Raw genomic sequence first — 22,809 nt, 5'->3', positions numbered from 1 at the left:
GGAGGGCAAATGGCATGAGAAGTCTCACAGGCCAGAGTGATTGAAGGGGTGTGTCGGGGCAGGTAAACCCTACAGACTCTACCTGTGCTTATGCGGGGCTGGGGAGGACGAGTCATTACAGATGAAGAATTAGGTAAGGTCAGACCACTCAGGGCCTTAGATGGATGTCACATGAAGAATTTAGACTCCAACAGGCCTGCCACCCTGGGAGGAGTCATCGCGGGTTCTGGAGAAGGGCGTGACAGAGATTTCCTTTTGGGAAGTGTACTCTGGCAGCGGTGCCCCGGTGGTGGCGGCGGCGGTGCTGCTCCTGCTGGTGACCGTGTGGTGTTGTTAGCGGAGATAGTGCTTTCCACTGGGCTTTGGCTTGGTAGCCGCTGAAAGAGAACAACGCTGCCGCTGCTGCTGATTTCATGCCATTCCCTGACCTGGCGCTGTAATTTGGCCTCTGAGCCTTGGCCACAGAACGCAGAGGCCGTGGCATCTGGCCGCAGCTGGGAGGCAGTGCTTGCGCGCGGGGCCGGGTGGTGGGCTGGGAAGCCCGGGGCGGGGCAGCCGCGGGCCGGGGGCGGGGCACAGCGGAGCCAGGCCACGCCCCTGCTCGCCCGCGCAGGCGCGCTGCGGGCCGTTAGCTGTCAGAGCCAAGCGGCGGGCTGGCGGCGGGCTCCGACGTCTGCGCCAGGACCCGGCGGGCTGAGCCCGGCGCAGCAGCCGCAGCCAGAGCAGCGCGGCCCCTACTCCCGGTCAGGTCGTAGAGGCGAGCTGGTCGCCGGCGCCTCGGGCAAGATGGGGAACCGGGAGATGGAGGAGCTGATCCCACTGGTGAACCGTCTGCAGGACGCCTTTTCGGCGCTGGGACAGAGCTGCCTGCTGGAGCTGCCGCAGATCGCCGTGGTGGGCGGCCAGAGCGCCGGCAAGAGCTCGGTGCTCGAGAACTTCGTGGGCAGGTGAGCGCGCAGGGCGCTGAGTGAGGATGCGGCGGGGGGCGACCCCGCTCCGGGCCGTTGGAACGTGGACGGGCAGCGGGAGCCAGAGGGTGGGTGGACCAGTCGCTGCGGTGGAATGGGGGGCAGAGTGGCGGTGTCCGTGGGGCGGGCGGGGTCCTCCAGCTCTGGGCATCCTCCGTCCCCTGCCACCCCCCGCCGGGTGGCCCTCCTGCCTGCCTTTCATCGTGCGATACAAAGCCATTTCCTCCCTGTCCTCCAGTCGAGGAGTCGGGGGAGGGTTCCGCCCCGGGATCGACCCCCACCCCCTCGGTGCGCGCCAGCCCCGGGCAGCCTCCCTGCGTAGCGCGCCGAAAGCTTCCCGGTGCCCCTCTCCTGTTTTCCCGGCTCAACACCCGCCTCCTTTTCTTGTCGCCCTCCGCGAGGCACCCTGCGAGGCTGTGGGGCTTTATCCCCCGAGCCCCCTTCCCTAGGTGGAGATGCTTTCCTTCTGCCTGGGTTCTCGTTCCTCTCAGCTGTCTACTGTTGCCTGCCTCTAGCTGGGGAGGCGGGGTGCGAGGAGAAAGACGTCGTTTGTTGTGGTGAAGCTTTATCCAGAGACGCTCCCCCACCATTCTCCTCTCGGAGAGTCGAAGAATAAAAGGTGGTGTGTTTGCGTGTGCACCTATTCACAGCTCCAGACAACTGTGAGAGAGCCCTAGGCACAGACTTGGCAGTGGGTGGACTTGTGTTGTCCAGGTGCCATGTCATTCCTGCATCATCTCGGAACTGACCAGCATCTTTCTCGCACTCTCACTGCGCCCCCTCCCCCAGCATCATCTTCCGTTCTCTAAGCTCCTATTTGTCTTGCTAGCCTTCAAGATAACATTCTGAATCTAAATTGTAGCTGTGGTTTTCCTCATGACTCTTAATACAGAAACAGCTAAAGAATTAATTTTTGAATTGGGAATCAGCATTTCTTCCACTGAGCAATTCATGAGGGATTAAGTTACCTTAATGGCCTAGAGTGAAGAGTGCAGACATTTGCTAAGAAGAGCCCATTTGAAAGCATTATGAGAGCTGAAATCTGTTTCCTAGTAGTAGAAAACCAGGTAGAAATGTACAGTATCCGAGAAAAAATGCTGGCGAGATTGTACTTTATTCTTTTTATTTGACTCATTTGTGTCTTGGGATGCAGAAGATTCCTGTTTCTGTTCCTTTTTTCTTTTTTTGTTAGTGTTTGGTGATGTGTAAAATTTAGAGCTGGATATGCCCACATTTCCTTTGGAAATGCCAGTGTTCATAAAGTACATATTCCTTTCTCCCAAATGATGTTCCATCTTTCAGATGATACTTTTTTTTCCTGTATGAATTAGAAAGATAAGAAACCTAATAAAGTAAAAATTGCTTTGTATCCTTGAGTAATTCACTTAATCACTACACTCCATTTTTATATATTTTTTTGATTAATGAGCAAAGTGAAGGTAAAGCATTTTGCCTACGTCATCTTAGCCTTCTGGTGAAGTGATGGATAAATGTGATATTTCAAACATATAACAGTTACTTTCTTTGATTTGTTGCCAATGAAATTTACTAGATTTAAAGTGGCATCCAAAGAGTGAGTTTTGATAATATATTTTTGGCTTTCCAAATGCCAGGGCATTTTTGTCATGACACCTTAAGAGTTATTTAACTATTTTTGTTTTTTAAACAAATACTTAGATTAAAATTGTAAGTATTTCAAATGAAATTACCATATTTTTATGCATCTTCCATATATTTACTTGGATGAGCCTATATTATATGTAAGTGCATTGTTTGTAGTCAGAGCTTTTGAACTTAATGTCAATTGTATGCACATATCACAATTCTACTTTCTAGGGTTTGAAATCCTAACATTCTTCTTAATGTTATAATAAAATTGTACACATTTCTCCACACTAGCTATGTTCTTTTGAAATGATAATTTGAAAAAAGAAATATAGAAGAGTAAAATATTTAAGCTTGAATATTTTTCAAGATGGAATAAAAAATAGGGACATTACAAGTATAACAATCAGAACACTTAGCAGAATGCATTAGTAATTTGTTGTACTTTAAAAAGTTTTACCATTAATTAACCGTTAGAATGTCAAATCAAAGAAAAGGGTGAACACAGAGGAAAAAGGTCATTTAATCCATATGTAAAGTCTGTATTATATGTAGAGATAACACCTGCCTAGCAGAGCTTATATATTAAGGAGAAAATCTAATTAGGAAGGTCATTTGACTTTAATAAAGATTTCGGTCATTGAATTATTGAGGAATCTAATTTCCAATTATAAGCCAACCTTAGGGAAAATGGAGTTTTCTATTTTGATAAGATATTCAGCCTAGGTGGAAAAAATTGTATCCATTTTCTACCATAACATCTTAGTGCTTTCTTGTCATTATCCAGGAATTTTGCAATAAAAATACGTTTCTTTCCTAAGGATACAACTTTACTCTTTTACACGAAACTGTTTTCATTTTAAGACTCTGATCTAATGTGCAGTTACTGAATGCAGCCATAAAAACCAAGGGTCATCACTTGTGTAAATTAATTGTGTTTGCTCTTGACTTAAGCTTCTTCTCTACAAAATAATGATGCGTTTTCTCAACAATCCTTATTTAGTGGACTAACTGTATCTTCTCTCAGATAGTTTGTTTATATTGAGTTTTTTTTGACACCAATGAATGAATTTGGATGTGAATATGTTTACTTCATTTAGCGGTCGCTGTAAAAGCTGGTTTTTGGGTGACAGGTTTGAGATTGTTATGAATAAAATGAGTCATGAATGAACTACTTGTTTGTGATTTTCTTGTTGAAGCGATGAACTTGCATATTAATTTGATATAGCATGAGTAACCAGATTGTTCTTTTGGTGGTGCAGGATGAGATATATGTTGGTAATGAGAGGCAGCTTAAGATCTAATGAATAGAACCTGAGACCTATAATCTCAACATTGGGGTTTACTAGCTGGCTTGGGTCTGCCTATTGGTCTGGTTTGTATACAGAAGAATTAAATTTATTCAACTATTTTCATTATACATATACATATATTTATAATACAGTGGTGATGATAATAATGGTTAACATTTATTGAGTGCTTGTTATGTGTAGGTACTATTCTGGGTGCTTTTATATGAATAATCTCGTTTAGTCCTCATAAAACCCCAAAGAGGTAGGTACTCTTATGATTTCCATTTTACAGAAGAGGAAATTAAGATTTAGAGAGTTTGAGTAACTCACTCAAGGATAATTTAATTTAATATGAAAACAGTGGAGCTAAGATTCAACTAGAGGTGTTGATCACTATAACCCATGTTCTAGAATCTCTGTGCCATATTGCAACCTCCATATTGAGGTTTACTATTTCCTCTGATAAATACTTTTAACTTCTTTCTTGCTCCCTATATAAATGCTGCCTGTATTAATAAGAAGCTGGCCAGGCACAGTGCTCATGCCTGTAACCCCAGCATTTTGGGAAGCCAAGGCGGGAGGATTGCTTGAGCTCAGGAGTTTGAGACCAGTCTAGGCAACATAGTGAGATCTTGTCTCTACAAAAAAACAAAAAAAAATTAGCCAGGTATGGTGGAGCATGCCTGTAGTGCCAACTACTCGGGATGCTGAAGTAGGAGGATCACTTGAGTCCAGGAGGTCAAGGCTGTAGTGAGCCATGATCGTGCCACTGCACTCCGGCATGGCTGACAGAGCAAGACTCTGTCTCAAATAATAATAGTAAACAAGAAGTTAACTATGTTAATGATTTTATTCATATTTATTTATATATGTTTACCTTGCCTCGTTTCACAGAAAATTTGAGGTGACCCTTTAGGTAGAAGCAACATTTATTAAAAGATAAGTATTTTTCTTTGCTATTTTAGACATTGTTAAAGAGAGTTTTAAAATGTAATTGGATTGTTTATTTAAGTATGTTTTTAGAATGCATATAACTCGTTTATAGAGGTGTTAAGTGAAAACTGTACTAGTTGCTAATACGCAGATGTTTTAAAATGACACACTTGTTAGAAGCATTAGTTTTTCAATGCTAATTATATAGGCAGAAGAGTCCACATTATTTTATTCTAGTCTGAGTTGTAAATAGACTCTCAATTCTGCACAAATAGAAAAAGTTTTGTGATTAATGGGGATGAAATAAAACATTTTAAAAAAGTGATTATGCTGATATTTTTCAAGAAATTGCTTCTAAGTATTATTAGATAAATGGTGCTAAGAATTAAAATGTCATAATTATTGAGAACCACACTTCATAGTTCCCAAGGGTCTATAAATAAAGTGTCAAAACATGAACTTTTCTTCATCCAACAATGAATTGGTAGAACTTGAAATCACAAACATATTTTTGCTGAATTAATATTATATAATATATGTTTAGGTTATCACAAATTCACAGTTGGTGGTACTTAATTACCACCATCAAATGAATTCTTTTTTTATTAATAATGTGTGAGAAGCAATACAACTAAGGTAACTGGACTGGATAGGATATCTCTGTTTTAGAATCTACTTATGATTAACAGTTATCCAAAAATGCACTTGATTTAACTTCTTTACGAATGAAGTTGGGCAGTCACCCAGAACCTTGGAGGAATGGAAACTTAATCTTTAGCTGGATTAGTGAGTAGGCTATCGGGTTCTCTATCAATGGAGCATACATTTAGAGTGTTATATCTTCTTAGGTAGTACCTTTTGCAAGGCTAGTAAGTTAAATTATGAAGTTTTATTTATTATTGTGATTTATGTTAGAGGGACTTCAAGTATCTAGAAAGAAATAGATTATTTTTTTTCCTCTGCTACCAGAGCCAAGTCAAGAGAGTCCCAAGCTCATATGCTATATAGAATGATCCAATTTAATTTTCTGTATGGCCAAAGTTTTGCAATTTATCCTAGTCCAAGTATGCATTGCAATTTCTTACACTCTCTGCATTGATTTAAAAATTCTTGTGGATTATGTTATACTAAATACATTTTATAAAGTAGAGGGGAAAAAGGGGGCCAACATTTGCTTAGCCATTATGGGGTGGCAGACGTGGATTCTGCTAGACACTTTTCATACCTTCTATTCCTTACCTGTTTCCATATCCCCATGTCAATAGGGGAGAAAAATTCAGGGTTGGAGAGACAAGTCATTCACCCAGAATCATATGACTAGTAAGCAGCCAAGCTGGCATTCGGTATGACTCCTACTGGAACTCTTGAGAAATATGGACACATAAAACCAATGAACATGTATTTATTGAGTTCTAAGTATACTGGGTAAGAATATATAAGAAAATATGAAGCTGATATATGTATAAAAAGAGAATTGACAGGATAAAGTATGAGACAACTTTCAAATGCATATGTAAAATGAAGGTAGTCAGATATAATGCAAACTAATCAGGATAAAAATTATAGTATGTCAACTTATTTTTACAAAAATCCCCGAAAAACTACAGTTCTGAAATTGAACTGAATATAAGTGGAAAGTAGACAATATATGAGTTTCCAGTGGCATCTGGCAGCCCGTATCATTTTAGCTCAAGCCTGCATGTACTGAAGTATCTATGTCAAAGCAGGAAGGTGGTGATCTGTGTCTCAGTTTCTGAGTTGACAACAAGGCATTGAATTTAGACTGTGACTTTATCACAAAGAGATACTGTATATTGGAGAGGGCCCTAAAGAAGAGCAGCAAGGAAAAAAAAAAGAGGTTGGAGAGATTAAAAATATAACTGGATGCAGTGAAGGTTAATTGAGAGTGGGATGGATCAGATCAACTGTTTTATAAGGACCTCCAAGACACTAATACTTAAGGGAGGTGAATTCTATTTTCGTTTTAAAGAATAAGTTATTTAGTTAAAGGAGTAGAATAAGTCGAAGATACAAATGTCAGGGAAAATGTCCTAAAGGCAAACCTGAAAATGGAATGAATTGTTTAGAATGGGAGGAGGGTAAAGGAATTGACACCAAATGATTTGCATTTCATGAATTAAAAATCATTTCCAACAAATTAGAGGGTTCATTAATACCACATTTATTACTCTCTCTCTGTGTGTGTGTGTGTGGTCATAGGTAGCTTAGCTTTTCTTCCTCTATTAGTAGCAAGACTGGCATTTGATGACATTATTATAAGAAGCTTTCCTCTGGCTTGATTTTCTCTAACTTGCTGGAGCCACAGTAAGATACAGAGAAACCAGAGATTTTCCCAAGGTCAGAAAAAATCAGAGCTAGGTTTGGAACTTAATGTTAGGAACTGGGAGGCCCATGGCAGTTCATCATCTTCTCTTCCTCCTCTTATTGTTTTAGAGCACCTCCCTCCAACCCTTACCCTGCCTCCCCCTTTTCCCATCCCTTTGCATTGGGCCAGCCTTTTTCTCTTCCATGATACTCTCCTTCATTACTCTTCTTGATAGTTGACCAGCAGTGACATTACATTTTATTACATTTTTTTTTTCCCCATACAGAATAGTGGAGACAGGGAGCAGAATGTTTCTCAGACTTAGGCAAGTTAATTTGACTGAAATAGCATACTCGTGAGTAAAGTGTGACTTTTAGGGAACAGATGGTCCCAGGAAAAGACTGAATAAGATATTGGATGTTTTTACACATTATTAATATTTATCCACAAGGTGGGCATTAGCTAGAAAGATATGCCTGAGATGGTCATCAATAGGCCTTGCTTAAACCAACACAAGCTTCTGAAAAGTTGTATGTACATAAATAATCTAAACAGAAATGTTATTATTTAAACAAGTGGGTGAACTTTTAGGTAAATTAAAGATATTTTTGTGTAGCAAATCTGCTTCCTTCAGTTTGCCTGTTTTCTATTCTTTGTGTGTGTGTATGTGTATTCTTAGAGTGCATTGAGTGACACTGAGGTCCATTAATGTTATAGAGATTATTTTAACAATTAATTTTTCAGCAAACATTAATGTGTTAAATCTTTAGTGTTAATTGATAATAAAAACAGAGCAGTTGTTGAGGAAAATGATGATACATTTAATGCCTGAATTATATGAATGATACAGGATTGCTTTAGATCTTGTTTTTCCCTAATATCCCTGCTGCAAGTCCTCTATTTCCAAGGGTTGAAAATGTGCCTCAGTGCTCCTTTGTGACAGTGTGTCATTTTTATTTCCCACTGCTTCAAGGTCATGATATACTCATGAATAGCATATACACACATGATAGCACTAGCTAGGGCTTCTGAAGGACCTCTTTGTTTATCCTTTCAGTGGCTTGGAATTGAAAAACTAATGTATTTAATAAGTAATTTAGTAGGTGACTAAACTTGTTTATGGTGCTTGTTTTTTTAGATTCCCCAAAAGTGAATATTTGAAGAGGAATCATCACAGTGTGGTGATGGAGTGCAGGCTTTGCTGGCTGCTCTTGAGTACTGCCTCTGACTCTCGCTGGTAGCATGGCTCCTCATTACGGAACCTAGCCTCACTTGGCCTCAGTTTCTTCATCTGCAAAATAGGGATTGCAGACTTCACCTTTTAATCTGTGTGCGAGTTCTGAGTAAGATGGTATCAAGTGCCTGGCCCATAGTATGCATTCAATAACTGATTGCTCTTAATTTAAATCAGTTATTTAGACTGGACATTTTTTGAGTATTTTAAAAACAAAAGTAAGTTGAGGCAGATGGCAATGCATATTTGCAAATTCTTTTTGTGAATGTTGGAAAATTACAGTTGCATCAAAATGCTTACTTGTAGACAAGGCTAATAGAATATATTTGAGCCTTCTTTAAAGAAAGCATTGCCCACGTTCGTTAAATGCATTGTCACAGTGTGTTCTTGTTTTTTTAAAATCGATATATGCAAAGTGAACCCAGTTTGTATACTCTTCCCTTCCAAGAGTTCCAAAGCAGTTTCTGTTATTTCATTAATCCTTCGAATTTCTGTGAGAAGATAGCAAAAGCATGTTTTGTTTACTTTAATTTAGAAATAAAAAAAGATTAAGCTGGAAAAAAGTTAGGTGACATACTAGGGGTCACATGGTGAGTACTAGAGATTAATGAACAAAATAGAATTAATAACAGAGATAATAGAATTCAAATGAATTTTTCTGACATTATTTTTAGCTTTTTCCTAGAGAATAGATTTTAAGGAAGATAGTCAATTCTGTGATATAAAGTAAACCATTCTTAGCATGTTCCTTTTCTTTTGGAAGTGTTAGATGAAATTGCAGGCAAAGGTGGGATAGAAGGGGGAAAAACAATTGAGGAAGTCTAGTTGGTGAAGCAGAACTACTTAGCAAGAGTGTGGTCTGAGCCCAAGGAAAACATCTACAACCAAGGGTTCAGGAGGTAAGATGTAATTAGACCTTAAAAGAAGTACCAACATTTTTGTAGTAGATGGTGAAATAATACCCAATAGCTCTTTTTTTTTTTCCAGTGTAAAGATTCATATTCTGAGTTGATTGATATTCCCATAACTTGTTAACCGTCAGTTTTAGCTCTGAGCTAGTTAGCTGGTTCTATTTGGAATTACATTATTTTTAAGTTACTAGATATACCTCAGAAGCTTTGAAAAGGATAGCTTTGGGTTTCTTATCTAGTGGAGGTTTAGAACTCTGTATATGTGTGTCTGTTTATGTTTTCTGGTTAATAAAACTGAAACTCATTCTCTTCATATTTTGAAAAGAGGGGCAAAGACTTGCAATTATTTTTATGGATCCTAGCCTTCATGGTTCTGAGTCCTACTACCAGGACAGCAACAATTGTGTGGTGAGATTTCTGCATTCGTATCTGAATACCAATAGAATGACCTGCATACTGAAGTCCTTGTAAATTCAACTTAAGAAACTTTAACCTGTTTATTTAATCCTAAAAACATATCATGTAAAATGTATGTGTGGGTACTTGATTTGAATTATGTAGTTTGAATGTTAAATATTCTCTTAGGGCTTTGTTGTTGTTTTTTTTTCCCCCAGAGTCAATTAAGAAGGGAAGTGGCAGAAGGATCATGAGTTCCTCGCTTGCAGAGCAAGCAGGGAGATGAGAAGGAGGAAGCAATGCTTTTGTGAGTGTCCACTAGATTGTAGGGACATACGAAGAGAAAAGACCCTTAAGGTTCAACTGCTGTGGGAATTAGGAGTATTTGTGAATGAGTTAGTTTGGGGTGTATTTGGTTCCCCCCCAACTCCCTGTGGCAGGTGTATTTGGTTCCCCCCCCAACTCCCTGTGTATTTGTTGAAGGTGTGCCAAAGGTAAGTAAGGTTGCATGCCAAGAACAGTGAGAGCTGGGTTTAGTCTGGCCTCTGCTGTCATCCGCTGGTCTTCCTCAGCTCTCTCTGTCGATTTAGAGGCCCCTCCTTGGTGGCCCTTGTTAATACTTCACTGCACAGGAATCTACTGAACAGTTGGTTGCCTCATCTGTCTGCCCAACTATTTGCAGCTTCCATGAAGCCAGGAGCTGTGTCTCCTTTATCATTTTCCATAGTGCAGTGCTGGCATACGGCAGGAGCTAACTGAATGAATCAGCTACTTGACTCTGTACAAGCCATTTATCTAAGCTGAAACATAACCTTTGTCATCAATAAATTGGTCGAAAATAGTAGAGTGGGCTTGGATTAGAAGAGTGGCTTTTTTTTTTTTTGAGACTGAGTCTCGCTCTGTCGCCCAGGCTGAAGTGCAGTGAATGGCGTGATCTCTGCTCACTGCAACCTCTGCCTCCTAGGTTCAAGCAATTCTCATGCCTCAGCCTCCTAAGTAGCTAGGACTACAGGGGTGCACCACCACACCTGGCTAATTTTCATATGTTTAGTAGAGACGGGGTTTCGCTATGTTGGCCAGGCTTGTCTTGAACTCCTGACCTCAGGTGATCTGCCTGCCTCGGCCTCCCAAAATGCTGGGATTATAGGCGTGAGCCACTGCACCCAGCCTGAACGGTGTTTTTTAAACTGTAGATTGTGACCTAATAGTGGGCCATGATATCAATTTAGTGAGATTGTGTTTGACAGTGTTAAATAAAGTATCAGACTACATCCAAGGTAGTTATAAGTACTGCTTTGTGAAAGTTTTGTGTTAGTTGCATATTTGTATATGCATACTAGGCTGCAATATAAAATGTATTTCTTACTGTGGGTTATCCTCAAAATTGTTGAATGCCTCTGGTCTAGATTAAATCTAATATTACTTCTAGGTGTTTATTTGGTTATTCTCTGTTTAAATGGCAGGGCATATCTTTTTTTTTTTTTTTTTTTTTGAGACGGAGTCTCGCTCTGTTGCCCAGGCTGGAGTGCAGTGGCCTGATCTCCGCTCACCGTAAGCTCCGCCTCCCAGGTTCACACCATTCTCCTGCCTCAGCCTCCTAAGTAACTGGGACTACAAGCACCTGCCACCGCGCCCAGCTCATTTTTTGTATTTTTTTTTTTTTTTTTAGTAGAGACAGGGTTTCACTGTGTTAGCCAGGGTGGTCTCGATCTCCTGACCTTGTGATCCGCCCGCCTCGACCTCCCAAAGTGCTGGGATTACAGACGTGAGTCACCGTGCCCGGCCCAGGACATATCTTTTTATTAGAGAAGACACAATTCACACTATACCATTACTATTCCACTAGGATGAATTAAAATGGAAATAACTTTATTATTTTAATAATAAATAAATCACTTTATTATTTATGTCTTTTAATCGAAAAAGTGATATGTACATGTAATACAAATTCAGACATTCCAAAATACATTATATGTCTACCATACAAATGCCTTTCCCCTATTGAGGTTTCCTAGTAAGATGTTTCATTTACCTGCCTATCTTCCGGATTACTTCTGAATTTGTATTTTCTTTATATGAAATTTATTTGAGTTTTGAGGACAGACAGAATTTAATAAAGTTGTTTGTAGGTAGATGATACAACCAGTTAAGAAAGGACACGTTTGAAAATTCTATTAGCAGATGGATTTGTCCATTTACTGAGTCATTTACAAAGAATCGTATGTTGCGAGTCCACAGTATGCCAGGAATTGTGCGAGGCTCTGATATGCAGCAGCTCCTTCGACGAGCTTGCTGGTCCAGTGGGTACAGGATTGCTATGCACTGTGTTGTCAGGATACCCAGGCTAACAATTGTTATGAGAGCCATTTGTCAGAGAATAGTTGGTGAGTTCATGATATTGTCTCTAAATATTTGAGGAGCTGTTACTTGGAAAAGGATTAGACTGACTCAGTATCTCCCCAGAAGACATCATTAGAACAAATGGGTGAACGTTACAGGCAGACAGACCTAAACCTAATGTAGGGGAGACTGTTCAATAGAACACTTTAAAACATGGAATGGATTGCCTGTGAAACAGTAAGTATTCCATCCCCATAAGGGTAGAGACTGGCGATTGATGACTTGCTGGCTGCTTGGCATGGTGTAGTCAGGAGGGGGGTTGAGCAAAAGGACTCTGAAGGTTGTTTTTTTTGTTGTTGTTGTTTGTTTGTTTTGAATAGTCTATGATTAGGCTTGATGGATGCCAGAAACCTGGCCTTAAAAAAATGTATGTTTTCTATAGGTTATCTGTAGGTAGGTAAGAAATGACAGACTTATAAAAGAGTTAAGACCTCTCTGGGTCTAGCCCTTCAAAAAATCATTGTGCCTGTCAGCGTATGGAATGGCTAATTCCATGAAGCAGCTGTGGTTAAGGGTGTTTTAGAGGTGAACTGTATTTCTTCTTTTTTTTTTTTTTCTTTTTTTGAGACAGGGTCTAGCTCTGTCACCCAGGCTGCGGGGCAATGGCAGCAAAACTGCTCACTGCAGCCTCAATCTCCCTGGCTGATGAGATCCTCCCACCTCAGCCTTCCAAGTAGCTGAGACCACAAGTGCGCACCACCATGCCCAGCTAATTTAAAAATTTTTTTTTTCTAGACACAGGGTCTCCCTATGTTGCCCAGGCTGGTCTTGAACTCCTTCCTGGGCTCAAGTAATTCTCTTGCCTTGGCCTCCCAAAGTGCTGGGATTACAGGCATGAGCCACTGTGCCTGGTCTGTATTTATTTATTTATTTATTTAGAAAGCTCAATTTTAAAATCTGCTTTTCTAATTGATGCACTTTCTTTCAGTGGTGTACCAGTCTAGAAACTTAGAAAATAAACATAGTTTAGTTTCCTTTTTTATTTTTAAAATCTTCCTGTATCTAACACACATTGTAATTTCTTTATTCAAAACGTCTTTTTGAATAAAGGAAACACCTTTTCCTCTTTCTTCTCATTCTGACCATCAGAGTCTCAGCTGTCTTCCTTTCGCACATGGGATAACTCTGACAGCATTCTGCCCTCTCACTCTCTCCATTTCTTATTCATCTATTACATGTAAACATTGCTGCTCTCAGGTTAATCTTCCAAAGCACAAGTTTAATATCTCTGTCCTCAATAACCTGCAGTCCCCTCCCTCCCCTTTAAAAATCTCTACTTGGTTTTCAAAACTTCCTACCCATTCAACTTTTGCTTTCCACTCCTCCCAGAGTTTTCACCTCATTTTTTTTTCATCTTTTCTGTGTATGCAGTGGCCATTTCTGATTACTTAAGAACAGGCATAGCTTGAGTAGAGCATATTTTGTGACCAAAAGGAGTTTAAACAATCAACCTATACTTGAGTTCCTACTTTGGGAAAGACACTGTTTTGGGATAGAAAAAAAAAATTTGCCCTTAACAGAATCTAGTGTAGACTAGCATAGAGTATAGTCAGAACTTACACAGTGTTGAGGTAAAGAACATGTATTCTGTGGAGCCTGACTCCCTGGGTTCACATCCCCATTCTGCCACTTAATAGTTCTGCGATCTAAGTAATCACTTAACCTGCCTGTGCCTCAGCTTCCTCACCGGTACAATGGGACAATAGTAGTACCCTCCTCATGTGGTGGTTGTAAAAATTAAATTAATACATGTAAAACACTTAGGAGAGTGTCTGTCACATGGTAACATAGTTACCTGTTTATGAGTATTATTATTGGGGATGGAAGTTTAGACAGAATTTGGGTGCCTTTAGAGGTGCAGAGTGTTCTGGATGATCAAAGGAAAAGAACAATTTTTCCTTTTTTTTTGAGACAGAGTCTCGTTCTTGTCACCCAGGCTGATGTGCAGTGGCGCGATCTCGGCTCAGTCTATCAAATTCTTACTATTTAATGCCCATTTCAAATACTGCTAGTTTACATGGAATCTTTCTTGTACTCAAAGAAAACTTGAAAGACCTCCGTCCCCCAGATTCAAGGATTCAAGCGATTCTCCTGCCTCAGCCTCCTGAGTAGCTGGGATTACAGGCACCCGCCAGCATGCCAGGCTAATTTTATTTATTTATTTATTTTTTGTAGAGATAGGGTTTCACCATGTTGGCTAGGCTGGTCTCAAACTTCTGACCTCAGGTGATTTGCCTGCCTCCACCTCCCAAAGTGCTGGGATTACAGGTGTGAGCCTCTGTCCCAATTTTTCCTTTTTTAAAAATTATTATTTTAGGTTCAGGGGCACATGTGCAGGTTTGTTTTATAGGTAAACTCATGTCATGGGGGCTGCTTGTACAGATTATTTCTTCACGCAGGTACTAAATCTAGTACCTAATAGTTATTTTTTCTGATCCTCTCCCTTCTCCCACCCTTCATCCTCAAGGAGGCCTCAGTGTCTATTGTTGCCTTTGTGTTTATGAGTTCTAATCATTTAGCTCCTGCTAATGGGTGAGAACAGGCAACATTTGGTTTTCTGCTCCTGCGTTAGTTTGGTAAACATAGCCGTCTCCAGCTCCATCCGTGTTCCTGCAAAGAACATAATCTCATTCCTTTAAGGCTACATAGTATTCCATGGTGTATATGTACCACATTTTCTTTATCCAGTCTGTCACTGATGGGCATTTAGGTTGATTCCACGTCTTTGCTATTGTGAATAGTGCTGCAGTGAACATTCATATTCATGTGTCTTTATGGTAGAATGACATAGTTATATTTCTCTGGGTATATACCCAGTAATGGGATCGTTGGATTGAATGGTACTTCTGTTTTTAGTTCTTTGAGGAATTGCCATACTCCTTTCTGCAATGGTTGAACTAATTTACACTCTCACCAACAGTGTATAAGTGTTACCATTTCTCCATATCCTTGTCAGCATCTGTTATTTTTTGACTTTTATATAGTAGCCATTCTGACTGGTGTGAGATGGTATCTTCATTGTGGTTTTGATTTGCATTTTTTCTGATGATCAGTGATGTTGAGCTGTTTTTTTTTTTTTTTTTTTTTTTTTTTCATATCCCTGTTGGCCGTATGTATGTCTTCTTTTGAAAAATGTCTGTTCATGTCCTTTGCCCACTTTTTTCTTGTAAATTTAAGTTACTTACAGATGCTGGATATTAGACCTTTGTCAGATGCATAGTTTGCAAAAATTTTCTCCCATTCTGTAGGTTGTCTGTTTACTCTATTGATAGTTTCTTTTGCAGAAGCTCTTAAGTTTAATTAGAATCCCTCTTGTCAATTTTTGCTTTTGTTGTGATTGCTTTTGGTGTCTTTGTTATGAAATCTTTGCCCATTCCTACGTCTCAGATGGTATTGCCTAAGTTGTCTTCCAGGGTTTTTATAATTTTGGGTTTTACGTTTAAGTCCTTAATCTATCTTGAGTTGATTTTTATATATGGTATAAGGAAGGGGTCTAGCTTCAATCTTCTGCATATGGCTAACCGGTTATCCCAGCACTATTTATTGAATAGGTAGTCCTTTCCGTATTGCTTGTTTTTGTCAGCTTTGTTGAAGATCAGATAGTCGTAGGTGTGTGGACTTATTTCTGGACTCTCTATTCTGTATTCTATCCCATCAGTCTATGTGTTTGTTTTTGTACCAGTACCATGTTGTTTTTATTACTGTCACCCTGTAGTATAGTTTGAAGTCAGGCAGTATAATTACTTTAGCTGTGTTCTTTTTGCTTAGCATTGCCTTGGCTATTTCGGCTCTTTTTTGGTTCCATTTGAATTTTAAAATAGTTTTTTTCTAGTTCTGTTCAAGTCAGGAAGACAGCCCACACCAGAACCTGAACCAGCTGAATCTTAATTTTGGACTTCTAGCTTCCAGAACTTTAATAAATAAATCTCTTTTATTTAAGTGACCCAGCATGTGGTATTTTGTTATGGTAGCCTGAACAGACTAATACAAGTACTTAACTTTTATTGAGTTTTTGCTAATTAAATTGTTGATCTGACTTAGATGGGTTGGTACTGAGAGTGAGGATCATGGGTTTAAATAAGAGATTTGTTTTTACATTTTGAGAAAAAATTGACTGATGCACTAATATTCTTAGCTTGATAAACTAGTATCCTTAGCCCATGTGCCTCAGTTTTTGGGGTATCTATTCTTTCACCTCTACTTCTCTTTTCATTTTCTTAATAATGTAAGCTAGTTGTGATTCTCCCATCTTAACCTTTACCCTCTTCAGCTGCTAACTTAGCTTTCCTTCCCTGCATAACCGTCACACAACTCTCACTGTCTGAATGCAGGAACCTGATGGATTTGAAAAAAAAGATTATGATACTGAAAAGATTGGTCCATCCCAGCATCTCCCAAAGAAGTATATGGATATCTGTGTAAGATTTACCTGAGGAACTTATGAAATAAAGGTTCCTGGGCTCCACTGAGGGAGGCCCACTCAGTGGGTCTGGAGGTAAGCCAGGGTAATCAGTATTTTTCAGAAGCTCTCCTCATGCTCCTGATAAGCAGCCAGATATGGGAGCTATTAATCACCACTTCCACAATTCCCATTATTTCTGCAGCTGAGGATAAGGAATGCAGTGTGTCTTCCTTCCCCGTCAGTACACTGAAACCGCCCTTCCCAAGGTCACCAACGACCTCCAGACAGCTTAATTTACTTTCCAAATATGTCTGAAACTGATCATCTATGCTTAATTCCTACAACTACGGACTGAATACAAGTTGTCATCGTTCATCTTCTGGACTATAACAATAGACTCATAATACTTTCCCCATCTGTAACCTTCCAATCTGGCTTTCACACAGCCATAGCATAATTGATATGGAATTCAAATTAAATCACATCACTGTCATAGTTAAAATTTGTCAGTTCCTAATGCCAACAGCATAAAATCATCAAAGCTTCTTGGGATGTCATACAAGGCCCTGTGTAGCCCAGCCTCTCCAGGTTGCAGGTTGTTATTCTTTTACCTGGCTGCATAGCGGACCCCCTAGACACCCACCGCACTGTTTCATTGCCTTTGTTCACGTCATTATTGTTTTTCACCCCACTATTATTATCTTGAATTTGGGTCTCCTTTCCTCTGGGATACCCCAACTGCCTCCCACCTCCTCATGTCTCCTAGGTTTCCTGTCCCTCTTCTGGATAGATATCATTCTCTGAGCATTTCTCTCACGTTATACTTACCACATTGTGTTAAATTATCTTATCTGCTTCTATCACTAAATTGTGAGCCTCTTGAGGGTAGAGTCTCTTTTATTTATTTGTTGATTTTCACTTCTAGCATATGGTAATTTCTGAATAAATATTGAATGCATTCATCTACAAATATAATGGAGAGCTTTCAGCCTTTTTCATACCTGATTTATCTGCAACATATGATACCTTTTATTGAACACCCACTGTGTGCCAGGCACTGTCTTAAGCACCAGAAATACAGTAATAAGTGAAAAAGCACACTCCTTGTCATTTCAGAGCTTGCAGTCTAATGAAGAGACATATAATAAACTAATACAAATGTGTAATTATAAATCAGTATGGATGCCATGACAGGAATGATCAGGATAGTGATAGAACATGGCAGAGAGGGACGTATTTATCAGTTGGTCAGGGAAGTCAGTCTGATTAGATGACATTTCAGCTGAAGGACAAGGAATCAGTCATAAGAAGAGCTAGTAAAAAGTATTCCTTGCAGAAGGAATAGTATGTGCTAAGACTTTCAGGGGTCACAGAAGTCTGTGTGTTGGAGGAACTTAAGGTAAGTCAGTGTCTCCAGAGCTCAGTCGAGAGGGAGAATTATAGCAAGGAAAGATAGCAGAGGGAAGTTTAGGTAGGCTCTGTTGGTGCCAAAAATAGATTTTATCCAGAGTGCTATGGTAAGTGACTGAAGGAAGGATTTTAATCAGGTTAGTTATGTAATCTGATTTACATTAGAGAAAGATTACTCTAGGTCAGTGCTTTTCAAGACAATAGTCACTACCCCATGTAGCTATTGTAACTAATGCTACTGATAAACTGAATTTCCAATTTAATTTTAATTACTTTAAACCTACATTTAAAAACGTAATGAATTCAGTTAAGTATGTTTTGGCACATGAAGCTACTTTTTCCAACTATAAATTTTGTGAACTTTAAATATAGATCAGATATTTCTGATAAAAATTTTAGCATCCAAGTTGAGATGTGCTCTAAGTGTAAAATACTCATGAAATTTCAGAGATTTGCTATGAAAAAGAATACAAACTGTCTTATTAATGATTTTATATTGATTATTAATACATATTGAAATGATATAATTTGGAGAAATTGGGCTAAATAAAATGTATTGTTTAATTTTACTTGCTTATTTTTACTTTTTGTAATGTGGCTATTAGAACATTTAAAATTATTTGCATGGCTTATTTTATATTTCCATTAGACTTGCATTGCACTAGATGTTGTGATGATAATGAATGGGAGGCAGACAAAGTAGCAGCAGAGAGATGGGTTAGGAATCTTTTGCAGTTGTCTAGGTGGGTGATAATGATATCTTTGTTTAGGGAGTGGCAGTGGAAATGGAAAGAAGTGTAAAGAGTCTACAAATGTTTTGGAAGTAGAGTCATCATGACTTGCTGATGGACTAGATGGGGAAGGGAAGAATGAAAAATGACTCTCAAGCTTTTGACTTGTGACTGGTATAGTTGGAAGTCTGAGAAAAAAGTTGGGAGTTGAACATCTAGGGTATGGATTTGGACATGTTAGAGCCTGTAAGGTATGCAGGTGGTTGGATATAAGAGCCTCGCACACAGAGGAGAGTTTAACTGAAGATGTTAATCAGTACTTGTCAATATATCATTGGTATTTAAAACCTTAAGACTGTACACCAAAAACTATGCAACATCATTGAAAAAAATTAAAGAAGACCAACTAAAATGGAAGGATATCCTATGTTCACGAACTTGAAAACTTAAGTGTTAAAATGGCAGTACACCTCAAGTCAATCTGCAGACTCAATGAAATTTCTGTTAAAATTCCAGGTGCCATTTTTGCAGAAATTGACAAACTGATCTTAAAATTTTTATGGGGTTGCGTAGGATTCAGAATGGCCAAAACAATGTTGAAAGCAAAACAAAACAATTAATTTGAAGGACTCACACTTCCCAGTTCCAAAACTTACTACAAATCTGTGTAATACTGGTGTGAAGATTCACATACTAAATGAATGGAATAGACTTGAGAGTCTAGAAATAAACTGTTACATTCCTGGTCAATTGATTTTTAATGAGAGTACCAAGACAATTCAATGGAGGAAAGACTAGCCTTTTCAACAAATGGTACTGGGATAGCAGTATATCCATGTGCAAAAGAATACATTGAGGCCCCTACCTCACATCATATATACAGATTAACTCAAAATGGATCAAAGACCTAAATGTAAGAGCTGAAGCTACAAAATTCTTAGAAGAAATCTTGGCGATTTTAGATTAGACAGTAGTTTCTTAGCTATGATACCCAAAGCATAAGTGACAAAATAAAAAATTGTTAAACTGAACAGCATCAAAATTAAAAACTTTTGTGCTTCAAGGGACACTATTAAGGATGTAAAAAGATAACCCAGAGAATGGGGGGAAAATTTTGCAAATTATATATGTTATAAGGAACTCTTATAATACAACAATAAAAAGACAACCCAATTAAAAAAATAGAAGACTTGATTTTCTAAAGAATGTATAAATATCTAATATGCACATGGAAAGATGCTCAACATCAGTAGTCAGTAGGGAAGCAAATTAAAATGCAATGATATGCCACCAGGTATCTCACTAGGATGGCTATGATAAAGAGGATGGATAGTAACAACTGCTGGTGAGGATGTGGAGAAATTGGAACACTCATACGTTACTGGTGGGAGTGTCAGATTGTACAGACACTTTGGAAAACAGTTTGGCAAACTCCTCAAAAGTTAAACATAGTTATCTTAATGTTATACAAAGCAATTCAACTCCTAGATTCATGTTGAAGACAAATTAAAACACAAATATGTACATGCAAAAACTTGTGCATAAATGTTTATAGTAGCATTGTTCATAATAGCCCAAAGGTGGAAACACCCAAATGCCCATCAATTGATCAAAGAATAAACAAAATGTGACATACATTGAATACAATAGAGTATTATTCAACCATAAAAGGGAATTAAGTACTGATACATGCATGCTACAACATGAATAAATCTCAAAAACATTATATACTAAGTGAAAGAAGTCAATGCAAGAGGCCACAGAATATATTATTCCATTTATATGAAATGTATACAGTAGAGACAGAAAGCAGATTGGTGTTTGCCAGGGCCTAGGGAGAGGAAGTAATAGAGAATGACTGGTAATGGGTATGGAATTTTTCTTGGGTGATAAAAATGTTCTGGAATTAAATAGAGACGGTGTTTTATAATATCATGAATATACTAAAAAATTACCAAATTACACTTCCAAAGGGTAACTTTTATGATCTTTAAATTATATCTCAATTAAAAGAAAACCTTAGTACAGAGTTAAATCACTTTGAGGGAGAGTATATGAAAGAAGGGAAAGAGAAGCAGTAGAAGAAGGAACCTGCAAAGGAGCCCAAGAAGGAGAGGCCAAAGAAGTAGAAAGAATCTAGAGACTCTTTCGAACTGAGAGAAAAGAGTACTTTCATCGGAGTGGTAGGAATTGGGAAGCCTGACTGGAGTGGGTTGAGGAAATGAGAGGTGAGTAAATGGGGACAGAGTGTGTAGATAACTCTTCTGAGAAGTTGGAGGAGAGTGTAGGGCAAAGGAGTGTGTGCTTCTTTTTTGTTTTTTAAAAACAATACATAACATTCAAAGGGGATGCTTTTTTTGATGGGAGATATTAAAGCATTTTTGTTTGCTAGTGGGAATGACCCAGAAGTAAGACCCAAGAAGTAAGGTAAGACCAAGAAGAAGATACAGATGACAAAGTACAGAAAGGCAGGAGAGAGAGGTAGGACATGCTTGAGAAAGTATTGTGAGGTGGGACTCCCACAGAGGAGTAGGGGTATCTTATCCACTGTAACTGAAAGGTAAAGAAGCTGGTGCAGACAAGAAGGGTGTATAGATTTGGTGGGGAATGTAGGGAAGCTCCAGTTTGATGAAGTGATAGCATCAGCTGATGGTAGGGTAGGAAGCAGAGGGAGGGGCAGAAAAACAGGAAAAGGTATACAAAGACTATTCGAGGAAATGGGAATGTGAACTTAGTAGAGAAATATATTCAAAATATTTATGAAATTTCCCTTTTCATAAGTCAACAACAGTTACATAATTTTCTAAAATGCATGTTTTATCCAACCACTCTACTGCTAAAATCCCCATTACCCAGCTTCTTAGCATGCTGTAGAGTTTCCTTCATGATCTGCCATCTGCCTTTATGTCTGTTCTCTCCTTCTCCTTCTATGCACTGGGGTATGTAGTCCTGCTGAACAACTCAGGTTCCTAGAATGCAGCAAGCCCTTTCCTGTCTCTGTAGCGTTACACATGTTCCCCTCTACATGGAAGGCTCTTTGGGTTCCCCGTTGCCAGTCTAACTCTACTTACAAGACCTAGCTATCATCTCTCCTTGAAAGCCTTCACTAAGCCCACAGGTAGAAGGTACTTACTAAATATGTGTTGAAAAACTGGAGATACTTAGTATGAGCCTTATTGAATGAATGAGCTCTTTGAACACAGAATAGTTATCCAGAGACTCTGGGCTGTATGTGCAAAATGCCAAGGACTTTAAAATTTATGTGGCTTTCTTGGTTTATTTACTCATCTGCAGAATGGAGTCAATAAACATCATCTCAATTCCCTTTGCATAGTCTAAAAAGTGGGTTTTAAATGTCTAATATACTCATCAATAAATGATCATTTAAAAATAGTACTTAAGTGAAGATCTGCATGTAGCAAAACGTGGCTGAGAGATTGCTTTCATTGCAGGGATTGCAAGGACACCTGCTGTATTTAAAATGCTGCATTTTCTTGGCATACCATTTAAGACGAATTACAAAAACCTATAACTGAAGCCTGCTTTTCCAAAAGGTAATTTCCTGGTTTGGACCTGTGGGTAGTGAGTGGAAGAACACATTTGGTATAGAAGGAAAAAAAATATATATATTCCGATCTACCGTACATATTTTTCATTAAGGTCTCCAGCTGCCTGAACATTAAGGAACTCTGCCAGTAAGGAGGACAAGACCTGGTAACTGGTTAAAAGAAGCTAACAGAGCTCATGATAAGGCTTGCCAGCCTAGAGGACAAACTGCCAGTTGTCTATAGAACAGACAGGACTTGTGGAAGCATAGTGTGTTAAGTGTAGGCCCCTGAGCTTAGAAAAAGGGGCTTTCCTATTAGGCAGGAACCAAGAGAAGCATAAAGAGATCATAGTTCATAAATATGCAACAGACACCTCTGTTTGGAATGAGCACAACACTTATTGTGGAATTGTCGTTGTGTGGCTTGCTTTTTTCAGTAAATTCCCTCAAAAATTTTTATATAGATTGAATATTTATAAATAGTGTTTTATTATTGATTTACATTATTATGTTAGTAATGCGTTAATCTTCAGTTTTGCTTGCCAAACATTTTCTAATTCTTGCTTAAATTAAAAAAACTAATTGTATAGCTTGGAGTTCCAAATTTAGAATGAGAATCTTTTTGTGAGGCTAAATTGTTTTGTAATGAAATTA

At 38.9% G+C, this 22,809-nt stretch overlaps 1 protein-coding gene across 7 annotated transcripts in view; it reads left to right on the top strand.

Annotated features, from left to right (window-relative positions):
* Positions 1 to 626: 626 nt before the first annotated feature.
* DNM3 (dynamin 3) overlaps positions 627 to 22,809 on the top strand; it is a 568,793-nt gene continuing 546,610 nt past the window's right edge. For 3 of the 7 annotated variants that reach the window (XM_007989506.3, XM_037985948.2, XM_007989507.3), the window contains exon 1: positions 629 to 947. In XM_007989506.3, coding sequence (XP_007987697.2) covers positions 787 to 947 — 161 coding nt within the window. In that variant the 5' untranslated portion in view covers positions 629 to 786. Of the gene's footprint in view, positions 948 to 22,059; positions 22,163 to 22,809 lie in introns of those variants that run through there. The other 4 variants (XM_007989500.3, XM_073011792.1, XR_012091293.1 and 1 more) reach the window with 3 other exon arrangements.

Source organism: Chlorocebus sabaeus, chromosome 25 (assembly GCF_047675955.1).
Source record: "Chlorocebus sabaeus isolate Y175 chromosome 25, mChlSab1.0.hap1, whole genome shotgun sequence".
In the NCBI taxonomy this organism is placed as follows: Eukaryota; Metazoa; Chordata; class Mammalia; order Primates; family Cercopithecidae; genus Chlorocebus; species Chlorocebus sabaeus.
Note: the sequence above shows the minus strand (reverse complement) of the source record. Positions and strands in the feature narration are given on the sequence as shown.